Genomic DNA, 24,807 nt, shown 5'->3' on the forward strand with positions numbered 1-24,807 from the left:
TATGTGTAAGGGGCGGCTGTAGCTCAGGAGTAATCAGAATCAGAAGGTTGTGTGTGAATGTGTGTGTGAATGGCTGAATATGACAAGTGTTGTAAAGCGCATTGAGCGGTCAGTAGACTGGAAGAGCGCTATAGAAATGCAAGTCCATTTACCATTTATGTGCATCTGAATGCAATAATAAATCATTTTAGTTTAGTTCAAGAACCATTTCCATGTTTATTGCCAGCTGGAGTGTAACTTACCTTGGGCACCAAGCTCTGGAAGTCAGCAGAGCCTGAGATGCAGTTTCTCCCTGAAAAACCATCACTAGATCGGATACACTGCAGCAACCTCTGGCCCTCCCTGTCCAACTCCTCCACTGGAGCCTTCAGCACCTACAGGAGAGGAGGACATCATGAGAAATTACTTAAATGGCTTAACATAATTTTTTTAGTTGTTTCTCAAGTTTGTATCAGACTGTCCAGACAGCAGCGCTCCCACCTTTTTCTTCAGCTGTGTGTGCTCCTCTATCAACCGACGAGATCCTTCCACATCTGCAGGAAACTCCTTCTTGGACAGAAGCTCCTGCAACACACAGTAGAACTGTTTCATTATGCAGTTCCTTTAATCATTTTAAACTCCCCATATCTCAATTCATCTTCCCCTCAATCCACCATTCTTTCATCTGCCCATCCGCCCATGCCCCACCTGCAGGTCCTCCAGTCTGGACAACAGGTGAACAGCGTTGGACATAAACTCCTCCAGAGAGACTCTCAGCTCCATCCACTCCTCGTGGTTGTAGTCCAGTGAGCCTTCAAAGTCGTCTGTCAGTTGGGAAGGATCCACCAGTTTGGCCAGACCCTCGACTGATACCATGCTGGTCTGGTACACAAGCAGAAATACAGGAGAAATATTAAAAATCATGTTTGTAGCAGTGATGGATCAACCACATTTGTGCCATATGTTCCACTGACACATGCAGCTCTGACATACACAGAAGAAAATAATTACAGACAAATACTATCTGTATACCAGTATGGTAAATGGTACCATAAAATACTATATATTAAGAATATGGAAAATTACTTATTTATTATTATTTAAAAAAATAAAAAAACAGTGGCACCATGTAAACAAATTGGTACTTAAAGGGTTAAAATCCTGAAAATGAATGGATATTTGGTATTTGATGTTGGTTGAAAAATGTCATGTTTGAGCTTCTGAAATGAAGCACTCAAACTGTTCCAACTGTTCAGGCCTCCCTCTGAACAAAACTGAACGGTTAGCTCACCAAAAACAAACACTTTTAAAAATAACTCCTTGGTTGTTTTCTACAGACAGAAAGACACTAGCAATTTATTGTGTATAAAAACAGATCAATATTTTTTAAAAAACAAGGAAGCCCACTGACTGACCTCAAATGAGAACTTTGCACTGCCGAAGTTTGTCTTCTGTTTCTGCCAGAAGTTGTCCGGTTTGATGATGAGCGCCACGCAGATCTCAGCTGGGAAAAACTCCTGCAGCGTCTTCAGAAGGGGCTTGATCAGCTCCCACTTAGAGCCGCGCATGTCGATGATGACAGTAAAACCACGTTTACAGACATCCTCACTGACAGGAGAGACACAAGACAGCAGAGATGTAGATGATAGAAGAGAAGAAAGAGACCACAGAAAAAGACAATGGAGAGGTTCAAAAGAAATGTTAGGATGCTGAAAACTGGTCCCTCTCAGACTGTTACATGAGACTAACTATTGAAAGAAACTGGCGGTGAACCAGTCAGTAGTACTGATCTACAAGAAAGTAGTGGCCTAGCGGGAGTGAGCTTGATACTTACTGGAAAATAATTATCTTTTGTTTTTGATGAGCAAAATGTCTTTCTACATATATGACTATTAGATGCAAAACAAAATCAACACTTAATCAAGAACAATTCCTCCCCGAGTCTCAGCTGTATCCTCACCAACCAGGCGCAGGTGTGTGGTGGTGAGATGCATAATTTCCCCATTTTGTAATTAATCACATCAGTGGTGCCTGAGATTTTGTATGTCAGAAAGAAAACCTACAGCACATTTCAAAAACAGCCTGCATGAGATCAAACCGTGAGGCACTAAAGGAAACGTGGTATCGCGGTAATGCTGTGTTTGACTAGCAGTTAATTAACAGACGAAGATGGTTCACATATTTCATACATTATTCACATCCCCTCATCAAATTATTCAGTAATAATTCTGTTCACATGGGGTACAGATCAGATATGTGTTTGTGCCCCGAGAGCAAGAAAAAGCATTGAAGTGCATATTTTCAGATCTGTTTTGAGACACATTCACATGTGTAAATAAATACGATACGCAGACACCAGAGTGCCCCTCCAGATGGTAATTTATCTGCGCTTGCTGCATGTTATGTGGTACCTATAGTGTATACAGCATAAGCCTACATGCGTATCTGTAAATATGCAAACAAAAAATGCTATAGGAGGGACAATTCTAATTAAAGTTGAAGCTGAAGTTGAAGTTTAAGTTTAAGTTTCATTGACGTTCACCAAATGTGTAATAAACACTTGAAAACAGATATTTCCTGTTGGCCAGAAGCTGTTCTGACACCAGTTGTGTTTGCTGGAGTCTAATGGGCCTTAAAAGAGTGAAAATATACTGAAATCCCCTCACCTCCACTAACACGCAGCCTCTATTAATATAAATTCAACAAAGGCACATCCATTATATCTGCCTCGGGGAAGCACAAACTCCACTCGTCACCATGGAAACAGCAGCTCTATTAGCAGGAGGAATCAGAGCGGGGCTGATAGGGATCAAATGATAGAACAGATTTGGGCTAGTTTAGTGTCCTAGTCAGTCAGGTAGATTGGAGTCGCAAGCACAGACTAGATTGAAAACTCCCCGTTGTTTCATTCAAGGGCACTCAGTCATCTCCTTTTATTATAGAAAAGATTTATTTAGCTATTTGTTTTGATTTTCTTATAACACAGCTCATCACTGCAGGCTTAATGCCTTTTAGCAGATGACTATAAATCCTTGACATAAAAGCATGTTTCAGTGCACCACCAAGGAGTTTTTTAAAAAGGTTCCTGCTTGTAGTTGGACATTTCCGCATTTTAGTTTACTCCTGGTGGTTTCTATAATCTTAGCACCCCCTAATTTAAAGAAACCAATGCCACACAAGAAGGTAGAGTCCATCCAAAAACTGATCATATGCTTGTTTTGAGTCATTTCAGCTGAAACGGTATTATTAGTAAAACCATATTGTTCTGTTGTTTGACCAGACTTCTTGCTGCAGCCGGTATTTCTGCTGCTTGAATATTATCATCATCATCATCATCATCATCACCAACATCATCAACATCATCATCAGTAAAGGATCTGCTTTCAGGCCACTTCACATTAAATCACTCAAAATAGTTTTAGAATTGACCCCAAAATGGCCTAAATTCTTCACTGGGACATTATTTGAAGGGTTACAGGGACTGGTTTGTTCCTGATCATTGATCAATTTTCTCCAGACCAGCTTATCCCTTGTACCATCCTCAGTATGTAATGAGGGGCAGTAGGAAAAAATGGACCTGAAGTTAAGTGAGACCGACCCGCCGCTGCCTGCTGCAGACACTGCAGCTTTCATGCTGATGCAAATCAAACGCTGCTCTCAGTCTGCTGGGTGATGGAGAAGAAAGGAGCGTTTGATTCCACAGGGCAGACTGCATCGAAGCACTCCACATGCACTTCACCATACACTTCTCTTTGCCAGTATTAAGTCCCATTCACTAAACGTTAGTGTTCCTATAGGCACAGTTCTGACTGCTTCCTGTATGTGTGTTCGTGTGTGTACGTACCTGGGAACAGTAGACAGGTAGGTTACCAGCCTTCTCAGGTCTTCCTGTTTTATTCGGTCGTGGTTACTCCTGGCAGGAAATGTCAGGATCGGTCCTCCTCTTTTATCTCGCCCACCTGGGCATACATATAATAAGACAAGTGTTTAATGTTGCCACATATGTAGTGTTTAAAAAAAATATCCATTTTATCAACAAATATCATATAAACACCTAAAGCATGACATTGATCCTGTGAACAATTAGTGACCCTGTAGCCAAAGCCTGATGCAGCTTCTGCCTCTGAGCCACAGAGCTGCATGAGGAAGGAATATTTGGTGAATCCTTCATTACAATGCCTTCAGCAGGCCTAGCAGTACTGTTGGTAAAACAGCAGCTGCCGAGGTAGCTGTGGTAGTATTGTAGCAGTAGTAGAAGCTGTACTAGCAGTAGAAGAAGTAGTTTTAACAGCAGTACTAGTAGTAGTACCAGTAGTAGTAGTACCAGTAGTAGAAGCACTAGGAACAGCAGCAGTAGTAGTAGTAGCAGCAGAAGTAGTAGTAGCAGAAGTAGTAGTGGTAGTAGAAGTAGTAGTAGTGGTAGTGGTAGTAGCAGCAGAAGTAGTAGTAGCAGAAGTAGGAGTGGTAGTAGAAGTAGTAGTAGTGGTAGTGGTAGTAGCAGAAGTAGTAGTGGAAGTAGTAGTAGTGGTAGTAATAGCACTAGAAATACTAGTTGTAGCAATGGTAGTAGTAGTAGTAGTAGTAGTAGTAGTAGTAGCAGAAGTAGTAGTGGTAGTGGTAGTAGCAGAAGTAGTGGTAGTGGTAGTAGCAGAAGTAGTAGTAGCAGAAGTAGTAGTAGCAGAAGTAGTAGTAGTAGTATTGGTATTGATTGTAGTAGTAGTTGCTAGGGGTAGCAGTGGTAATAGCAGCAGTAGCGGTAACATAGGAAGAGCTTGTTGCAGCAGTTGTACAACTACAGTAGTAGTTGCAGTGCTTGTAGTACTTGTAGTACTTGTAGTAGTAGTTGCCTACTGTTAGTAATAGCAGTTTATAATGTTTTTAAATGTTAATGATGCAATTCAAGTATCAGCCTAAACAATAACAGTAATAATAATAAGTGTGGTTATGAACTACATGACATGACATGTACATAAAATAAAAACTAAATACAGATCACAAAATCCATGACGTATAACCATTAAAACACTGTAATTTCAGAGCACACGTTACTCTATACTGCAACCACTGTCACTCCATTATCACCAAGGAGACCACATCAGTGTTAATCTGCACATTACTTTACACTAATAGCTTTAATATCTCTGTATCAGTAACATAACTCCCATCACAGCTACATCATCCAGTAAACACACTTTCCAAAGGCTCCGAAATACAAACTCTCTCCCTCCCTCCCTGTGATAAATTATGTGTGTAGAGATGTTTTGGTTAGATTAATGTAAGAAACACAAACCACACTGTTTATGAAACTGCTACTCAGACATGGAAAATCGGTGTGTGTGTATGTGTGTGTCTCGCACGTACCCACACACACACACACGTGCACGTGTGTGCATGTGTGATTTGGGAGAGAGTACGCGGCTGTAATCTAAGGAGGAATCTTGATGACAGATTGTTGTTGGCACTGCGTGTTTTACATGCTCTCTCTCTTTGTCTTCCTTTCTTTCTCTAGGTCTCTTTCCCATTCTCTCTTTCTAATTCATAATTACTTGTACTGACTGTACTCACTGGAATCATTATTAATAATGAATTATTATCATTACAATAAGGAAAGAGAGAACTTTTGTATATATACTTTGTATATAAGAAAATAATCCATTCCAATACTGCAGTATGAGCCTGAGGTATAATATACAAACGTATGTGTTTGCCAACACTTCCAGAACCTTATTGGCTATACTTTATGTTCAGACAATAAGAGCATGGTTTGATATGTCAAACTCAACCAGCAGATTAAAACACATATTTTCTTTTTTTTTCACATTTCCACAAGGGCCCCAACCAGCCATATAGAAATCTGACACAACCTACAATACAGCTCAACTGGAGAAGCTGCGGGCTCTTGCTGTAGTTACAGCAGTCACTGTGCAGTTTGTCCGAAATCGAGCCGCCCCTGTCTGGAATCGAACTGCCAACCCCTGGCTCTCAAGTTGTTGTGTGCACCACAAGCATACCTCGTCTTAGCACCTGCTCAAACAGCTTGCCCATGAAGGGTAACACATGAACATATTTACTGTTAAACACCTTACAGTGCATATTTAGTACCATATATGGGTCTTTATGGGTGTACCAGGTTCCTAGTGACCAGGCGAGAGCAGACCCTGGCCAGACCCTGAGTACAGCCTCTTTACATTCAGTCTAATCAGCCTTGAGTATATGTGTAATACCCGAGTTGATTGAGGGGTCTGTTCAGATCTAGTCCAAACTTTTGGCCTCATTTGGCCTCAACTGCAGAGCTGTGGATACAAGTAGAGTGATGCATATTTTAAAATTAAAGTGTAAAAACACTTTTTTAAAGTTTTTCTCGCAATCTGTGCTTGTGTTCTTTTAAATTCACAGCAGCTGTTGTAGTGGAAGAAAATCTAGATTTTCAATATTTTAGGGGCATAACAGTTTTGGTTGGTCATTTTACCAGGTCATGTGATGTTATATCTTGTTTGTTCAGAGTCAAAATATATCACATGGCCGGGTGTGTGTGAGTGCGACGGCCTGCAGAGTGAAACAGTTCATGTGTCAGCTTTCTCTGCTTGTTTTGGCACACAGCGATGTGCAGCGCCTGCCAGAGGGGAGAAGTTCACATAAGTCATGTTCAGGGTGTGAAGGGCCTGTGATGGTTTTCCCTGCCCGCTTCCTGTCTCAGGAGGTGCACAAGTGTTGGTCCACACCAATGATCTTTTCTGCAGTCCTGAAGGTTTATATGGCTGACACAGTGATATTGACTATGCTGAATGGGATCACTGCTGGGGGCTCCTCCTAAAGTCCACTGTCATATCCACAGTTTTGATCGTGTTCAGCTGCCAGCTGTTGTGACTATAGGCCCAGCTGTTCAACCTCCCGTCTGTATGTATTTGTCACAGTCTTGGATCAGGCTGTGAACCCTGAGGCGTTTGACAGAGGGGTCACTGGAGGTTCAGAGAAACATGCCAAGGCTAAAAGTAGCTTCTCACTGGCTGAGTTAAGAGAATTTCTTAAAAAAAAAGGGGGTGAGTCAGTCCTAACTTTAAGACTTCTACATCTTTGATCTAAGACTAATTGACATTTTACTTTGGCTCTATAAGTAGATAGTATAAGTCTGAGAGAGTTTAGAAGCAGCCCAGTAGTAAGTAACCACTAATGCAGATGTTACCAGAGGGCTCCTCAGCCACTAGCTGAGTTCTGTTTCACGGTGAACATTAACAGTACTCACTACTCCCTGCTACATATTCAATGAATGTCATTAATTCAGAACACCCTGCAACATCACCAACACAGACATCACTTCCTCTGTGTGTTAACCCGGTAGCATGAACACCTCCAATACATGTTGCTGCTACTGCTGAAATTTTACACTACTGAAATAAAATATTGAATATATATTGAAACAAAAACTGATATTTTTACAAAACCTGCTTCATTAATGAAATGTCATTTCATCAATTTACAAGGTGTAGCCTACGGTGTCATTCCCAAAGAGATGAATATTGTGCAGATAATTAACAGACTATTATGTGATTTAATATATGTTGATGATAGAATGAATATTGTAATGTGATATTTGTATTGTATTGTTCTTGATAATTATAAATGGTACACAACTTAATGCCAGGTCTCCTGCAACCTGTTGCTGTCCCCATGATCAACCTCACACTTCCAGAAAAAAACAAAAAACAATAGAGAAATGTAATAAAGGTTTTCCTTCCATCCATCCATCCATCCATCTTCTCTGACACAGATCAACTAATCACTGTAGTCACAGCTAGTAGGAGCTAAGAAATGATCCTTTCCTCTGTCAGATTTTCAGTGATTCACAACCCCAGTCCTTCAGATGTGACTTCACTGACGGGGATGTGATCTCAAACTGTAGCAGATATGAGCTTGGACTGTCTTGGATTGAAGGTTTGGTGATTTAACTCCAACACTGACTGACACTCACCTGATACGAAGGCAACTTTCTCCTTTAATACAGGAAGAACGTCAGACGCCTTGATGCCTTCAGTCCTCAGTGACCCTGCAGAGAGACAGAGAGAGAGACAGTCAGTCAGTGGAGCTTTTAGCATTAATCCCATTATCAGATCAACATTCCTGTGAGGAGGGACACACCCACACACGCACACATCCAGCTTCTACTGTACACTTTTACACATCACAGGGCTTTGGTACTTTTCTATTTCACATATGGAAACAATGCAATTGTAAGTTTTTTTACACATTTGTATAGTGTTTACACCAGTTCAGTGGAAGTGTCAGTAGAAACAGCAGTGGTAGATGAATTTTTCCAGTCACTCTTCAGAATCATATGTGTAATGTAAATATATGGTGAAACAAGTTCACTTCATTGTCATTCTTCCATCCTTTGTAACCGCTTTACATCTCTACGATTTCATTCCCCTCATCTTGCTCCGTTTCTTTCCCTCTCAGTTCATCTGGTCATCCGTCTGTCATGTTATGAAATCTCTCTCTCTCTCCCTCTCATTTTTATTAAAGCTCTCTCTACCGGCTCAGCCCTCCCTCTCTCTCAGCAGAAAACAAGCCCCAATGTCCACGTCCTGCTGTGTGTATGTGCATGTGATACACTGTCCTGGCTGTGAAACACACACACACGCACACACACACATACACATGCACAAACACACACACACACAGAGGCACAAACACACACACACATGCACAAACACACACACACACACACACACATTCCAAGAGCATTCCACAGTGAGAGCGCTAAGTCGGCAAAATCTATCTCAGGACATAGAAAGAGAGCGAGAGAGAGACGCCAGACCTGACTGGTCAGTTCCATGTTTTAAAATGCTGACATCAACACAAACCCCTTTTATATTCATGAAATATGGAGAGGAAGAAGCCAGGCCGAGGAGCCCATTGTAATATTCAAATCCACCATTTCCAGAAGAGCTCGACCGATATTGGTTAGCTGATAGTATCAGCTGATATTTCATATACTGGCATCAGCCTATATGTTGTCTGATATGCGCCCATATGAAAACGTTTTGGTTTTTTTTACAGAACATAATACAGAAAAAACATGTTCTGTTACAAGTGTATAAGCAATGCACTGAAATCAGATCGCTCAGCCACATTCAGAGGGCGTTCATGACACGTGACCAATCAGAGGTGTCCACAATCCAGCAGCTGAGCAATTAGTCACGAGCATTAATGTCCTTCAAGGTTGATGATCTAATTGATCAGTTTCATGTTGCCTCATGTAACAGTGTGCAAATGGTTTGCAGAAATTGTTTTAATGCAAAGCTGAAGGAGCTGTTTAACCTACAGAGGTGGAGGTGGATCGCATCCTGCTGCAGGTGACTCCACCGTATTAAAGGACCATGCCACCGTCTTTCCTAGGCCTTAGGGGAATATCAGAAACATTCCTTTTGTTCTCAGTTGTGAAGTTAAGAATATGTCAGTTGTACAACATAGGATGAAAAGGCTTAAACCACTGGTGTAGTAGTTTAAAAAGGTCCAGTGTAAATACTGCTGTGTAGCTGCTCTGAATGTTTCCTCAGGCCTCATCTTTCTCCACTGGGCCTACTGTGCATGGATTTTATGTTCAGGCTTCTACTGTTCCATTTGCAGTGCTTCAAGCCGCATTAGTGACGGCACAATAAAGTTTCAAACTACATCAAAATGTCATGTTTTACTACATGCACACAGAGACTAAGAGCTGTGCTGTTTTCCAAGCACAATATGTCAACATTTAAAAGCCAACTTAATAACTAAAGCTCTGTGTGTTCATGTTGTGACAGATTTTCTGGTCTTACGTATTTAATATTTGTCTGAAAACAATTCTCCTAAAGTCTTTGAAATAAAAAACTCAAATAATTGAAAGAAAAAAGAAAATTAATTTTGACTATTTAAAACTGCGTCAGTACTAATATTCAGCAGAATCTATTGCGGTGCAGATTGTTTGATTGAAGTAAACCCTGGTATAATGCCATACAGTATATCCTGATACCGGGAAATGTTTTTCTGAGACAGTTATCATACTCAGAGTGCTGTCTTCTCTACACTCATTGCAATCATTCCATTATTTTATGGTGTTAGCTCTTTAAAGATGCCCAAGTGACGAGTCTCCACAGGAGTGCTGTTTGGAAACACTACAAATACACATTTGAGGCAAAAGAACAAGGAAAGGCAAAGGATGAAGGAAAACATTCATATGCAAGTGATGCTACAGACCAGTGCTCACAAAAGGTGCTAACACAACAAATTTAGCAAAGCAACTGAAGAGCCGACATGCTGAAGTCTGTAGAGAATTTGGATAGGTTGGTGACAGCTCCCATTTCTTTTAATAAAGTATACATTTATGACTCAACGTTGTGTCAGTTTTTCCCTGTGGTATCAAATACTGTATCGAATACTATTATTATAGTATTGTATCAAAGTTAAAATTCCAGTATCATGACACTACTACATATGTAGTGTGAGTAGGATGATCTAGTCACACACTTTGTTCTAACATGACAACCACTAATGCAGATGTTACCATGCCCAACAGCCTAGATGAGGTAAGGTACCAAACAAACACCAAAGCACTCCTATAAACTTTAAAGCTACATTATGTAGAAATCAGCATTTTGTGTGACACAGTTCCTCAGTGCAGCACCACTGTGGTAAATACAAATCCCAGGTGTGTAACGGTTTGTCAGACGTAATGTAGCTGCTAACTACAAACAAAACTCATTACTTCATAACAACGTTATGTGTTGAAAACCTATATGATGAAGTCAACATGTATGTAACGCTGTGATCCTACCCTCTCACTGAAGTTACATAGAGCACAGACAAGTGACAGAGACACCATTCACCCTGTTCAACATGATTCTGAAGCCGCACCAGAAGAAAGAATGTCGATAACATACCCAGAGGAGAAACGCCACACCTCTTAGTGTTCTTTGTGCAAAATATAAAATTCTGCCATCATCTCTGAAAAGGTCACTTTGTAATCTGGCACACTTGTATAAGTCTTAAAAAAGCCTAAATCACCTTACTGTATGCATGCCAAGATCAACGTCAGCATTTGTTTAAAAGCAAAATGAAAAAATGACAAGGATAGAAAGCTGGATAAAAGAATGTATAATTCATAGAAACTTAATGAATTCAAATAAACATATACATTTAAACACTGTGTTTTTTCCTGAAGAACTACATAGAGTAAATATCAAGAAAAATACGTAATATTTCTAAAGTGAATGTATCATCAAGTTAATCTATTTCAATTCATTTATAACATTTATTTAAAATGTCATAACATTTTTAAAAGATCTATTAAAATTCAACCGTAACCGTCCTAAAATAAAAGTTATCTGTTTAATTTGATGATAATAATTACACTACTAATAATGTTTTGAGAGGAAAGAAGTTCAACTTTCTTACAGAAGTTCATTCTTTGGGCCCCCAGGTAGTCCTTGTATGTATGTATGTATGTATGTATGTATGCTGTATGTACCTGAACCATGCTGTCCCACAATCTCTATTACATTTGATAAAGTGGGACAACTAAAAATGTTTAAAAATAAAAAAGACTAAAACACATTTTCAACATTTTAATGTTTAATGTTGCTGCTTGAGCAGATCACAAACATAATTTGCTAAAAATTAGAAACATTTTCTTATTTATGAAACATTTATACCCTTAACATTAATCTGATCAGAATCCTATGTCACTGATCTTGTCATGCAGTTCCCAGGGATGCTTCGTGATTGAAGTGCCCAGCCCCTTTCTGTGACATCACCCCCATGAAGTCATGTGATTTCATGCACATGCCATCCAAGCTTAACTTATACTAAAAGTCCTGTTGACTACATTTTGTTAGAACAGAAAATAACACTTGAGCTTAGGTGTCTTACTCAATGTCCCAGATTACCCAAATTCACCTGACGCCTCTCTTTCTCTCTGTTTCAGCACTCAGATCAGACTAAACTGTGCTTTTCTCTCCACCGACAGAGCCTCACCAGAACAGCCGCTAGAGCAGGGGTGCTCATTACGTCGATCGCGATCTACCAGTCGATCGCAAAGGTAGTATGGGTAGATCGCATGACATTAAAAAATAGACGTCAGCCTATCATCCATCCCGTCACTTGATTGATATACAGGGCAGCCAGTCAGATGACACCTGATTTTTTGTGACACATAGGTCACCACGCATGCATGCGCAAACAACGGTGCTAAGTGCAGCACAGCTAACAAGCTAGCGAGTTGGTTACCTCCAATTTTAAGCCCTCGTTTTATTCTCTTGAACTCAAGAAAGGGTATAAATATGAGTGGGGGAGCTGGACCAAGTAAGAAGACAAAAACGTATCACTTTCATACGGAATGGGAGGAGGAGTTTTTTTTCACGATGACATTTTCGAAGTGCGTTTGCCTCATCTGCCAGTCTACCATCGCAATACCAAAGAAGGGAAATGTGGAGCGGCATTTTCGGACTGTTCATGGAAAATATGATACCGACTTCCCGCCGAAAAGCGAGCTTATTTATGTGAGTCAGCCTTTTCTCACATGAAGATCATTAAGTCCAAGTACCGCTCCACCATGACTGACGATCATTTGGAAGTGTGCTTGAGGCTGGCTGTCAGCAGCTACTGTCCGGACTACGCATCCCTGGCTGATTCAATTCAGTGCAAGTCATCAGAGTAAACTCAGGTAATGACAAAAAATGTGCATAGTTAATTGTGTTGTGCAATATTGGCTCATGCGGTTATGCAAGGTACATCAACATACATTGTACAAAAAATCCTCAATATATTTATAAATAAATTTGCATTTTTGTAGTAGGTAGATCATTTTGCCTTGGTCATTTTATAAGTAGCTCGCATGCTGAAAAAGTGTGAGCACCCCTGCGCTAGAGTGTTCAAATGTCGGTTTGGTGTTTCAGAGCTTTCTCATCATTTTAAATGTCAGTGTAGTCAAATTCACAGCACAACTGCTGTCATTAACCCGAATTTATGATCATATTGTTAGATGTCATCATGACCACCAAATAATGATTTTTTAAAGCTGGCTGTTGACGTTGGCTGTGATTTAGTTTTGTTGTAGCTGGAGAGAGGACAAATAGTGTTTTAACTGTGGACAGACAGCTCTACAAGAATGACCCAGGAAGACTAATGTGGACACATTAATTGGATAAAACAGCCTTTCTAAACTTTATCTATGACCTAATCTGCCAAACAATATGAATTTTTAATAGCAGGCCTTGAATCAAAATCAACCTCAGCTGTTCCCTTTGACTGGCAATGTTAATGAATGGATCTGAAGAAACACAACAAGCTGTCTCGGCTAGCTCGCGGTTTCATCTAACAGACAATTTCCCAATGTTCCTCCCTGGGAGACACAGCTGGATGGTTGAAGACCGGAGCTGAGGTCAGCCCACAACACATGAGTCTGTATCTGTCAGGCTTTATATTAGAATTGAAATGATTTGCATACAGTCGAAGCACACTTTGTGTTCCGGGAAATAAAGGAGAGAACAGAGTGGGTGTTGCCAACATCAGCAGCTTTTTCTACAACAGCATAATTTATACAGTCGAGGAACTGTGAGTGTGTGTGAGTGTGTGCGTGTGTGCGTGTGTGTGCATGTGCGCATGCGTGCGTGTGTGTTTGTCCAGAGACAAGACTGACAGCTTCCTGTGTGTTAGAATGACAAAAGCTGTTTCCTCTCAACAGTAATGGACTAATGAGTCTCACTCAGTCACCGCCCCATCCACACACACGCGCACACACACACACATGCGCGTGCGCGCACACACACACACACACTTGTCTTGTGAGCATTCTTGTTTTTTTCATTTTGGTCAGTAGGATAAATGTTGCTCTACTGTTTTGTTCCTGAGGAGAGAGTGTGTATGTATGTGTGTGTCTGTGTGTCTGTGTGTGTGTGTGTGTCTGTGTGTCTGTGCGGTGCCAGTGTATCCCATGTATTCTACTGATGTAGCTTACTGGTTGCTATGGTTACCCCTGAACTTCAGGATACACAATACACAAGCAGGTAACCTGGACGTCGTAAGATCTGAACACACAACCTTCATATCACAACAACCCTGATGCACACACACACACACACACACACACACTTCTCAGGAACCAAATATTAGAGAAACATTTATTCCCACACTAACAAAGGAAACTAATAAACGTTCAGCCATGAATGCTATGTGCAGTGTGTGCGTCTTTTGTCTGAGCAAGGTCACCGTCAGGAAGTGTAACTCCTAGCAGTGTGTCTGTGTGTGTGTGTGTGTGTGTGTGTGTGTGTGTGTGTGTGTGTGTATGCGATCCATTTTATCTATGTCTATTCTTATGTCTGACAACAGGGGTAAGGTCACAATATGCACGGCTGCACACACACTTGCACACACGCAGGGAGACATAGCTGGTGTTCAACGTTTCCAGACATGTAGATGTCAGAGGTCAGCGTGCAGTCCTGCTGGAACCATTAACACTGATAACCCCCCATACACACATGAGCTCTGGACGCAGCGCACAGGAAACAAATGATGACCCAACCTTACAGGAAGGACTGCTATCGTCATAATGCAGTCGCAGTGAGATAAGCAGTCAGATGCCTCAAGTTTGAAGTTCTGTTCACGTAGTAAAACACCTCAGCCAGTGAGAGATACAAGCTTTTCAGCAGACAGTGAAGGTGACACTGAGGACGCTCAGACAGCCAACAGATGTCTGTTTCTCTTATTAATGCTGTATAAATCACTGTGAATGTGTTGAACGTTCATCTGAGGAGAGAGGCTCATTTCCCACATCAGCACTACTGTGGCCAAAATTAAAAAGGCCGCAGAAGCCTAATGTATTTGGAAATGACAGCCAGTGTGTGTGTGTGTGTGTGTGTGTGAGTGTGTGAGAGAGAGAGAGAGAGAGAGAGAGATAGTGGTGTGGTCACAGTGGTTTTTGTGTAGCTTTATTTCTTTGAAACACTGTAAGTCACTAAATCAGTGATATATACATATATCACATACATATACACAGTGTCTTTGTGTATCTGTGTGTCTGTGTGTGTATCTGTGTGATCACTTAAAGAGTTACCACAGTAATTCTCTTTACATTAACTTTGTGATGTCATTTTTCAGGGTATTTTGTTGTTGCTTTTGGAGCTCTGTGTCTTAAAGTGTATCTCATCATATCTTATCTCTGCCAAAGAGGTTATGTTTTTGCCGTTTGCTGGTTGATTTGTTTGTCACTGAACATCTTTCCATGACACTTGGATGGAGGATGTGTATCGGCCCAGAACAGACGCCTTTAAGTTTTGGTGTCTGGATGTTTTTTCTCACTTTATTCAACATTGCGAGATATTTTGACATTTTCATTAATTTGTCAGAGAGCAATGTCTCGATCTTGATGAAAAAAGACTTGATGAATTAAAGGGGACTTCTGTATGCACTCTACTTAGTGCATTCTAGTTTCACAATTGTTTTACATGATCTGTAGAAAGCTGTAGAAAGAGATTACTTCTCTCTATCAAAAGTAGCATCAGAAAGCCTGACGCTAAATAAGAATGTGATGTGATAAAATAAACTCTTGTATAGTAATATTTAGAGCATAAAACCTCCTCAATATCTGTATCGACTCAGCTGACCTGTATAGCTCTACAGCTCATCAGCTCCTGACCTGATCCAGACAAAGGCTGACATTGTGTTGTCAACATACTGGAATTTCTAACTTCAATACAATACCTTGAAACATTTTTGATACCACGGGGTAAACTTGACATAACATTGAGAGAAAAAAATTTAAGATTTTTAAAAAACAAAAATATGACGAGGCTTACTGTGTGTTAAGCGCCACAGCATAGGTTCATTTACTTTGCCTATGAACTGAGACTTTGTTTCTCTGAGGGGGATGAGCTTTGAGAGTCGCAAATGGCAGTCGGGCCAACAACAGAACAACATACATGTTGTCAAAGTTTACTGGGCCAACTTGTTTTATACTTCAGTAATGTTGATACTGGAGCTGTCACCAGCCTCAACATTCTTTATAGAGGTCGGCATGTTGGTTCTTCAGGTCGATACTGCGGAAAATGAGTATTGAAAATGTTTCAATTAATCGAAATCTATGTCAATAAAAATCAATATTTTTGACAACACTAAATGGAATTTAATGATCCCTAGAAGATACAAGATGCAGCATGTTGTCTATCTATCTATCTATCTATAGCCATACTTTGAAATGGTGCTGATGTCAATACATTTAAAAGTTTCCATCAATCACCTTATATAGAAGAGTAAAAGCTTTGTTTGTCATCAAAATATGTAGAAGTTTGTATTTTTTCAAGGTAACATTAATGCCAATTTCTCTAACAGGCTGGCTACATTGAACATGTAATGTATGTGGATTGTTTGTGGAGTGGCTGCTGCAACTGACAAACTCAGTCTAAGGTTTCACAGCTCTGCACCGGATCCAAAAACTGAAGACACAATCCCGAGAATGAAAGCTCACTGTGTTTCTTTGACCTGATGCTGTGCTTCAGATGTAGCCAGTTAAAAAATACCTTTGGCTGCACTCAGCGAACGGTCGTCACATGTGACAATGTAGCCACAGTGTAAGCTTTATTTGAGCTGAAGAGAGAACCAGAGCTTTATTTAATTGTAAGACTTTATCTATAAATAACCATTATCTGTAGTCATTTGATAATATTTTAGTTAGTGTAAGCAGACAACAACTTTCAAAGGACACAAGCTCCAAAGCTTGACGACTGCAACCTTCCCTCTTATGTTCTGGTCTATACATTCTCTGTGAGTAAACATCCACAGCAGCTAGCAAGGCAGCACCTGTAGGCCTAGTATTGCTCTGGGTGTGGTAGTGTCCGTGTTAACAAGATGGGGTAAGTTTCAGATCATACTGCCCCTGTTACTTCTTTATGTTAACTATAAATTGTTCACACTGAGGTCAGACATGATCAGCAGTCCAGATCATCTGCACACTGATCATAAAATTGTCTCATGTTGTTCCAGACTAGTGTAAATTGAAGACATTAATTCATTTTTTGGGGTCTTACACTTTGTAATTAGTTTCTTAACAGACTCCATGTTCAAGCAGATGTTGATTACCATGCGTTGCTCGCTCCAAACACTTTGTGGCAGTGTAACAAAGCAGAGTTTCCGGACAGTGACCTGCCCCGGCTTAATGCGAATTCATTACTTTCATCGTTGCTAGCATGTAAATGAGGCCAGAGACACAGTCAGTCCTTCACGGTTATTAGAAGTTTATTCACTGAGTGTTTTTATGCTAACAAGCTGCTGCAGAACGCCGAGCCGGCTTTTTCCCACTGGTCTCCTAGCAACACTTGCCGAGTCTGAGTTAAAAATGAGAGAATACATTAGTTAAATGTCTTTCTGATTATTAGGTCTTTTCCATGTCCACAGCTTTTCTGTGCTTGCACCCACAAGAGGAGAAAAATGTAGCCATGTTCCATCTTGTAACCCAAACTGTCTATAGTCTATTCTAATACAGACAGCTGCTGAAAAGGAGGTCATAACTCAACTCTGTCTGATAATTGTCAGAAGAATGACCTTCTGTAGTCCCAGATTCCTGAACTACCACCTACATCTCAGTTTTGCCTTCAAATACTACAGTCTGGGTTTTGCCCAATGACAGCTGTTTCCCCCAGTCAGGAGCAATCAACCAATCAGAGCTTAGTATACAACCATCTTCCCCCCAGATTGCACCGGGCCTGTCTCACACAACAGTCGTCGCAAAGAATGCGAGTCTATTTTTGACTGAAGTGGACCGTGTCGGTCAGCACAGAGCAGATTGTTCCAGACAGGAAGTCAGACAGCAGGACGACAGAGTGCATCCAGTCAATATTCAATATAAAACACCCTGTGCGGACTCGTCACCTACAGCACAATGAAGTCAGAAAAATTAACAATAAAGACACTTAAAACAGACTAATGACGAATCGATTTAAGTAAGTCAACCACATCAGATGGGCGTGACGCTCCGCCACTGAGGACGGAACAAAATAGCTTCTCACGCGGCAGGACACAACGATGTGTCCAGTGGAATCAAAGGGTCATCAGTAGCTGCGTTCATTAACAATGGCAACAGAATTGGAAAACAGGTGTGGATGATGCAGTTCTTCCAGGTGAAAGTTGACCCACAGAAATGACAACTCCCTCAAAGATGCATTTCTTTGATTAATTTAAAAACCGTTAACTGCTCCAAGCAGCTGCTACACCAACCTCCACCTGCAAATGATGTGGGCACATTTCTCACCACTGATTTGTTTATTCAAACCCCTCCTCCCAATGAGACACTGGCTAATAAAGGTTACGTGAATGAGGTGAAACAAAACACTGCTTCAGTCCGATTATCAGGCTGCCTCTGCCTTTACCTGCCCTTCATATCAAACCAAACAAGCAGGGTGCAGTTGAATGAGCTGTTGCCATTAGCAACAGCTACTGGCACACTATCAGAGCAATTCAACTGACGGATCTGTGACCAATCACAGGTACCTTTAATCTGCTCTCCAAATGTCCCTGCTGGACCGTTATCTGTAGTCCCTCCAGTCATTACAGCTATCAAGGGTCCAGGTTTCTTTTCAGCATTAAAAAGAGTCCGGTCTGGACCTGCTCCGAGTGCCTGGGAGAATTTCTGATATCTGATTTGGTGCTATAAAAATACAAATTAATTGAATTGCTGCTGATATTGTTCCAGTATGCTTTGTCTAAATAATAAGTATTTGGGGGGCTTTCAGGGCTCTACTGACAGGACAGATTGAGAGATGAAATGGGACGAGAGAGGTGGGATGACACACAGCAGAGGGCCGCAGGTCGGACTCGAGCCCTTCAGCTGCTGCAGACAGGACAAAGCCTCTGTAGATGGGTCGCATGCTCTGCCAACTGAGCTACCGGGGCACCCCTTTGCCTAGATCATTTTTGCATTATATTACAACTTTTGGGTGATTTTGAACCACTATAAACTAATGCACCGTTTTTATAAATCAAATTTGTACAAAATAGCTTCAAAAAGTGTCTTGAGCACACACAAACTGTCCACCTACAAATAAAGACGTTAGACAAAATGCTTCATCCCACTGGTTTAGAATTTAGAACAAAACCTATTGTTTCAGTCTCAAAACATATGTCAACAATTCTGAAATGTAATCATCTGAAGTGTTTGTTAAGTGCAGATCCTAAAGACTAACACTGTTACACTGACCCATCTGGGAAGCCATCCATGGAAACTGTTTAGAAAAGGGCAGGCACTTTCAAAAAGCACTTGGCAGGTAATTGGATGAACCATCCGTTTACAGCTGTCTATCATGGGCTAACTTCAACCAATCACATCAACAGAAGGAGAGGAGAGCACTACCACCAGTGGAGCCAGTTGATAGATCAAACTTTTGCCGAAACCAGTCGGAAGAAGAGTAACAACATCTTTTCCATTGAGGAAAGCTTTCACTGCTGTTCTTTACTCTTCTTTCAATGAAATACACTCCAGTTCAGATATAACTGATGCCATAGCAGCATATGCTAACCCCTTAAAGAGAGGCCATTGTTGTTTTTTAATGATGACTGGCTGGGGGAGAGAAACCACACCCACATCTCCCAGTAGGTCCTAATACAATGCAGATTTGTTCAATTACTGATCACGTGATCATGTGAGGTCTGGTCACAGAGCTCTTTAACTGCTGACTTACCTCATCCTGCTACTAATACTGATTTAATTCCTGCTGCCAGTGATGCCACTGTCACCACTCATACATCTAGCTTTAATGCTACGTTTGAAGCTACTATTTCAGCTACCAGACTCATTCTGGTGGGAGTCTTGAATGGATGATAGAGTTCACTAGACACACACGCACACAAGTCTTCTTCCATCAGTGTACCAATAGTTAGCAGATGTTCCAGTCGGTTTCTGGATGATGTCAGCCTCACATACACACACACACACATGCACACGCACACACACACACACACACACACACACACACACACACACACACACACACACACACACACACACACACACACACACACACACACACACACACACACACACACACACACACACACACACAGAAGGTGCACTGCCTTATTCCAGGTCAGCATGGCAGCACAGATGAAGACTGTGAAACCATTCATGTTCTCCTCTGTCTGAGGATTTGACTTTTTTGGTTGCAAGTCTATAAAGTCTATCCAGTCTGTGTGTGAATGTGTGTGTAGAGTCAATTCAACAGCCCCAAGTTATTCAGACTGCTGTGTTTAACAGCCATATGCTGCTGTAATCACTGCTGTGTCGCTACTGTACAAACATACGCTGGATATGTGTATATGTGGTGAACATCTCTGATGGGGAAAACACATGCTGGATCAAAAGTGTGTCTGAGAGAGAGGGAGGCAGAGACCGAGAGAGAGAGATGAAAGGATAGTCAACATGTTCTCTCTGTTTGTCCTTTCTCTTCTCCTGTGGGAGCCCGCAGAGGCGGTGTGTGTCTTATACTTTGTATTTAATCTTGATGTGACAGCCTCGGCTTTCTTGCAATCACAAGAACAAGAAATGAAACAAATCAAGTCGTGTCGGTCAGGATACTGTTGTTATCAGAGTGGAGCAGGCATCTGTGATGCTAATCTGATCACAATAGAAAGAAGGCTAATTTGCGCTGTATAAACAGAGCCACTTGTAAACACCTGCCACTTCAACTTTGGCTACGTTTTCTCGTCGAATACATCTAACAAACTCAACACGTCAAGACGGATGATTATACTCTGGTTCATGAACTCTGAAGCACCGTCTTCATCTCAGATGTGTCAGATTTTCAAATAAGTCGGCTTTGAGCTCATCAGACACTGTTTTCTCAGTTAGAATAACACCTGAGGTAGGACAGGAATGTCATTTTTATGTGCCGAACACAGAAAACAACAACATCAAGAATGCCCCAAAAATGGTGTGAAAAAAATTGAAACAGTTATACAGGTTGTGCCAACTCTTCAACCATCATAATTCTTTGTTCCAGGTGAAAAACTTAATTTAACTGTGACCACCAGCTGCTAACTAGGCTCCTCTGTCAACTGAAAATGATGTGGACGGGTCAGATTTTCCACTCACTATTGGTTAGTTAGGGTGAAAAAAATAATAAATACAAAATTCAGTTATTGGCTACTCACCCCACCCAATGCCTACGGAAAGTCAGGTGAAGTTTTGTCGTCCACAAAACATTTAGCTTTAGCTTCACAGCGATGCAGCATTCTCCTAAACAGCTGCAGTAGCTGGGGACTTGTTTTAAAATGTAAAAAACAAGTGAATAGAAATGGCCCCATACAGCTCATCAGGCATAATCCAAGTCTTCAGAAGTCTCAAGACCCCACATTGATTTGAAAAGATGTTAATTACACTATTTTAACTTTTTTTAATTACACCAATTTTAAGCTGAAATTTTCAATGTAGCTGCTAAGCAAGTAGCGTTAGCACACACCCCGTCTGAAGTGGGTGCACAAGCTCGACCACACGTCAAGGGTGTAAGCTAAGTCTTTTCAAATCAGTTTGGGATCTTGGGGCTTCTGGAGACTTGGATTACACCAGTATGGAGCCATTTTGTGTTTTTGTTCAGCTCTTCTTTTATATTTTAAGACAGGTCCCCAGCTCCTTCTAGTTGTTTAGGAGAATGCTGCGACTCTGTCTCTTTGTTGCTGTGAAGCTCCAGAAACCCTTGGTGTGGGGATGAATGGATAATGACTGAATTTTCATTTTTTGGTGAACTGCTTTAATTTTGAATTTTTGCCTAAAATGTTCAAGTCTTTTGCACCGCTTGATTGGACCACCAGTGTGTCTCCCATCATTTTTCTTCTAACAAACCAAAACCCAAATACCTAACTGCAGACCTCCTGTGAAGTGATTCTGTTTTATTCCAGGAGGCTTAAAGTTCATCGTCATCATGTGTTTCTCAGTGATGAAATACATTTTCTTCTTGCTGTGTTTTAAACTGACATGCCACCAAAATGTGCAGAAACAGTGTTTATGTTAACTTAATTGAGTCAACTTTTGCTAACATTAGCAATGTTGCAAATTTTTCACAATAAGGGCTCTCTGCAGCCTTTACCCTAAAACTTACTTATAAAGCACATTTAGGAAGTGCTGTGTTAATGCATGTAATCATCCTGGAGCACCTGCTTTTACAAAGCTGCATGAGTGACTGCTGGGAGAGGCTGATAAGGAAGACAATATTATGCACAGCTGTAGTGCTGAATGAATAAATGACTCTTATTGTGTGATTTACCAACTTTTACTTTCTTAAAAATGACTCGTAGAATACAGTCTGATGTTTGTCACTGCCATTGGAGGTTCTGACACTTTATTTACAGTCAGATTTGTCTTAAAGCAGGGAACCCAACTTTATACATTATAAGTTTTCTACTTCAACGTATCATTAAGAGTTATATGTTTAGTGAACAGTGGGCTTAATTTGATATCAGGATATTCTCCTGCCCAAATATCACCATAATTGATAAATGATCCCCCCACCCCAATGATCATCATTGGGGTGGGGGGATCTAATACCAGCCCACGCAGAGAACAATGCAGAACCTCAGCCAAACATGACTAACTCGTCATCACTTTCACTTTCCCAACTGAATGTGAGAGGGTAGTTTTGAATAACGCTCACTTTAACAGCTTTATGCAAAACTAAACTGCCGTGAGTGTGTAAGGGACCATAACATGTGTCACATTAGTTCACACACACCCACTCAGGTCATGTGTGGGCCTGAATGTCTTCAGAAGGCAACAGGTGAGGCCGTCTGCACCCTAGCAACAGCTGCCCCGACAACCGGCTGTCATGTGTTACCACGGAGACAGTGGTGGGGGTCCATCAGATCTAATGTTTCGTATCTTACATGCTCGAAGTATTCAAAGTGACGCTGTGAAGTATTCTTGGATTAATGGCTGCGGAGGCTTAAATCCACCAAGCTTCAGCCGGGCTGTTATTATCTGTTCATCAATCAATGACGTTGGCGTGGGCTACAAGAGTCCGATCAAAGCGACACTTGTCGCCCAGTCACGTCAGCATGTGTTAACTGTCAGGATTGGGTTGCATCAGCTGCTTGTATCTATTACTACATTTGTGCTTGAGTCCTTATTAGGCTCTAACAGTATAGCTTTGAATTTCAAAAGAGCCATTAGTAATGTGCAAAGTCTTTACCAAGAAACATCTGTAGAGAGCACTCAATGTAAATATGGAAGCCAGAGCTGCAAAACTACCATGAAAATCATCTTTAAAGGAGCAAATGTTAAATATGTTGGGGTCATGCTTCACTGTGGACAAGGTTTGCCCCATTTTTGCCTGTTACTAACATGCAGTCTATATCTGGATATAGATATATGCTAGCAGCTCAATTAGAAAGCTTTTGCTCAAATTAGATTTTGGCCAAATTCAGTCCAAACAGTTTGGTCACATTCTGAAAAAAAGGTCAGCTCCACTTGATCCCACTATCACAAACAAAAGCTACAGACAAGCCCTTTAGCAAAGGAACAATGCAGTAAGTTGACTTCACACAGCAGCAGCAGCATTGAGCTGGATTTATAGTTGATGTACAGGAGTCCTGCCATTGATATCTATGTTGTAGGTTTGGATTCATAATTAAAGCATCAGACCAAATAACTTCTAGATGTGACAGAACTACATTAAAGGTTCTATTTGTAAGAAAAGTTGATTTGTAAGTCTCATCCCCAACTCGTCAAAAACTGACATTCTGGGATTGTAGGACGGGTCGGCCGCCATCCCGAAGTGTCAGTTTATGACGGGTTGGAAGTAAGACTCAAAAATCTACTTTAATGCTACACAGAATGAGAACTTGGTTGTAAGACAGTAAAAAACCAGTAGAGATATGACTTATAGCATGTCATTTATGAGATTATTTCCCTGTATCTCATGACTGAATAGAATAGACTGCTGTACAATCACAATGTGATCATTCACTCATTCATACAGAGCTGGTGGCAGCAGCAGAAGTCTGCAGAGGTCTGCAGTGTAATTGTTTGGTAAGTGAAAAGGAGAAAACTACTGAGAGTCATTCTTTAACTTCCTTAATGTGTTCCTTCTCTCAACGGACTCCACTGGCATCACAAACATGTAGGGAGAAGCAGCCAACACAACACGAGCAGCCAGTCACAGTTGCTGCAGGCTCCACGAGGCACACATTACATTTGTGAGGAGGTGTGTTTCAGCGACACTGTAGCCTGTAGCGTAAACCTACACATGCCCCCTGAAGCAGGAGTTTAAAGCCAGCTTTACTCTAACCCTGGACAAGTCTGTCAGCCTCCTCTGGTTCATCTGCATGTTGAAATCCGCATCTACTAATAACAGTGATCAGATAATATGTCATCTACAGATCACATACATCAGACACGCTTTATTTAACTCTACACTTTGCATTTTCAAGCTGGGGACAGACCAGCAGACTGACCTTCACTGTCATCCACAGATGTTTTAGTCTCGCAGACAGAGGGGAGTGCATACTGAACAACTAAGTAGAAGCAACAGACGACACACATGGTCAACCAATTGAGTTCTGTTGCTAGGCAAGCTTTCACATCCCACAGTTTTTCCACAGAAACAGAAATGGATATCCATTGTTAATACATTTGGTTTGTTTCTTCATTTATGCTTCAAATTGCACAGACAAGTCAAAGAAATGGGGCGATGAACACTCCGCAGGTACCCCGCAGTCTTCCTGGAAACAAACACTTATGTTTACTTACAGTTTTTTCTCACAGGAGTTTGTCGTCTTGAGGTCTAACCAACATGTCGACCACATTTCCTTCCTCATAGAAAA

General features: G+C 41.0%; 1 protein-coding gene across 3 annotated transcripts in view; it reads right to left on the minus strand.

Annotated features, from left to right (window-relative positions):
• Nucleotides 1–24,807, minus strand: part of kalrna (kalirin RhoGEF kinase a) — a 154,046-nt gene that overhangs the window by 94,281 nt on the left and 34,958 nt on the right. For all 3 annotated transcript variants that reach the window (XM_073473303.1, XM_073473301.1, XM_073473300.1), the window contains exons 2-7: nucleotides 7,949–8,023; nucleotides 3,824–3,938; nucleotides 1,395–1,587; nucleotides 688–861; nucleotides 481–564; nucleotides 243–374 (exon numbers count right to left, since the gene is read on the minus strand). In XM_073473303.1, the coding sequence (XP_073329404.1) occupies nucleotides 243–374; nucleotides 481–564; nucleotides 688–861; nucleotides 1,395–1,587; nucleotides 3,824–3,938; nucleotides 7,949–8,023 (773 nt within the window). The remainder of the gene's footprint in view (nucleotides 1–242; nucleotides 375–480; nucleotides 565–687; nucleotides 862–1,394; nucleotides 1,588–3,823; nucleotides 3,939–7,948; nucleotides 8,024–24,807) is intronic.

Source organism: Pagrus major, chromosome 9 (genome assembly GCF_040436345.1).
Source record: "Pagrus major chromosome 9, Pma_NU_1.0".
NCBI lineage: Eukaryota > Metazoa > Chordata > Actinopteri > Spariformes > Sparidae > Pagrus > Pagrus major.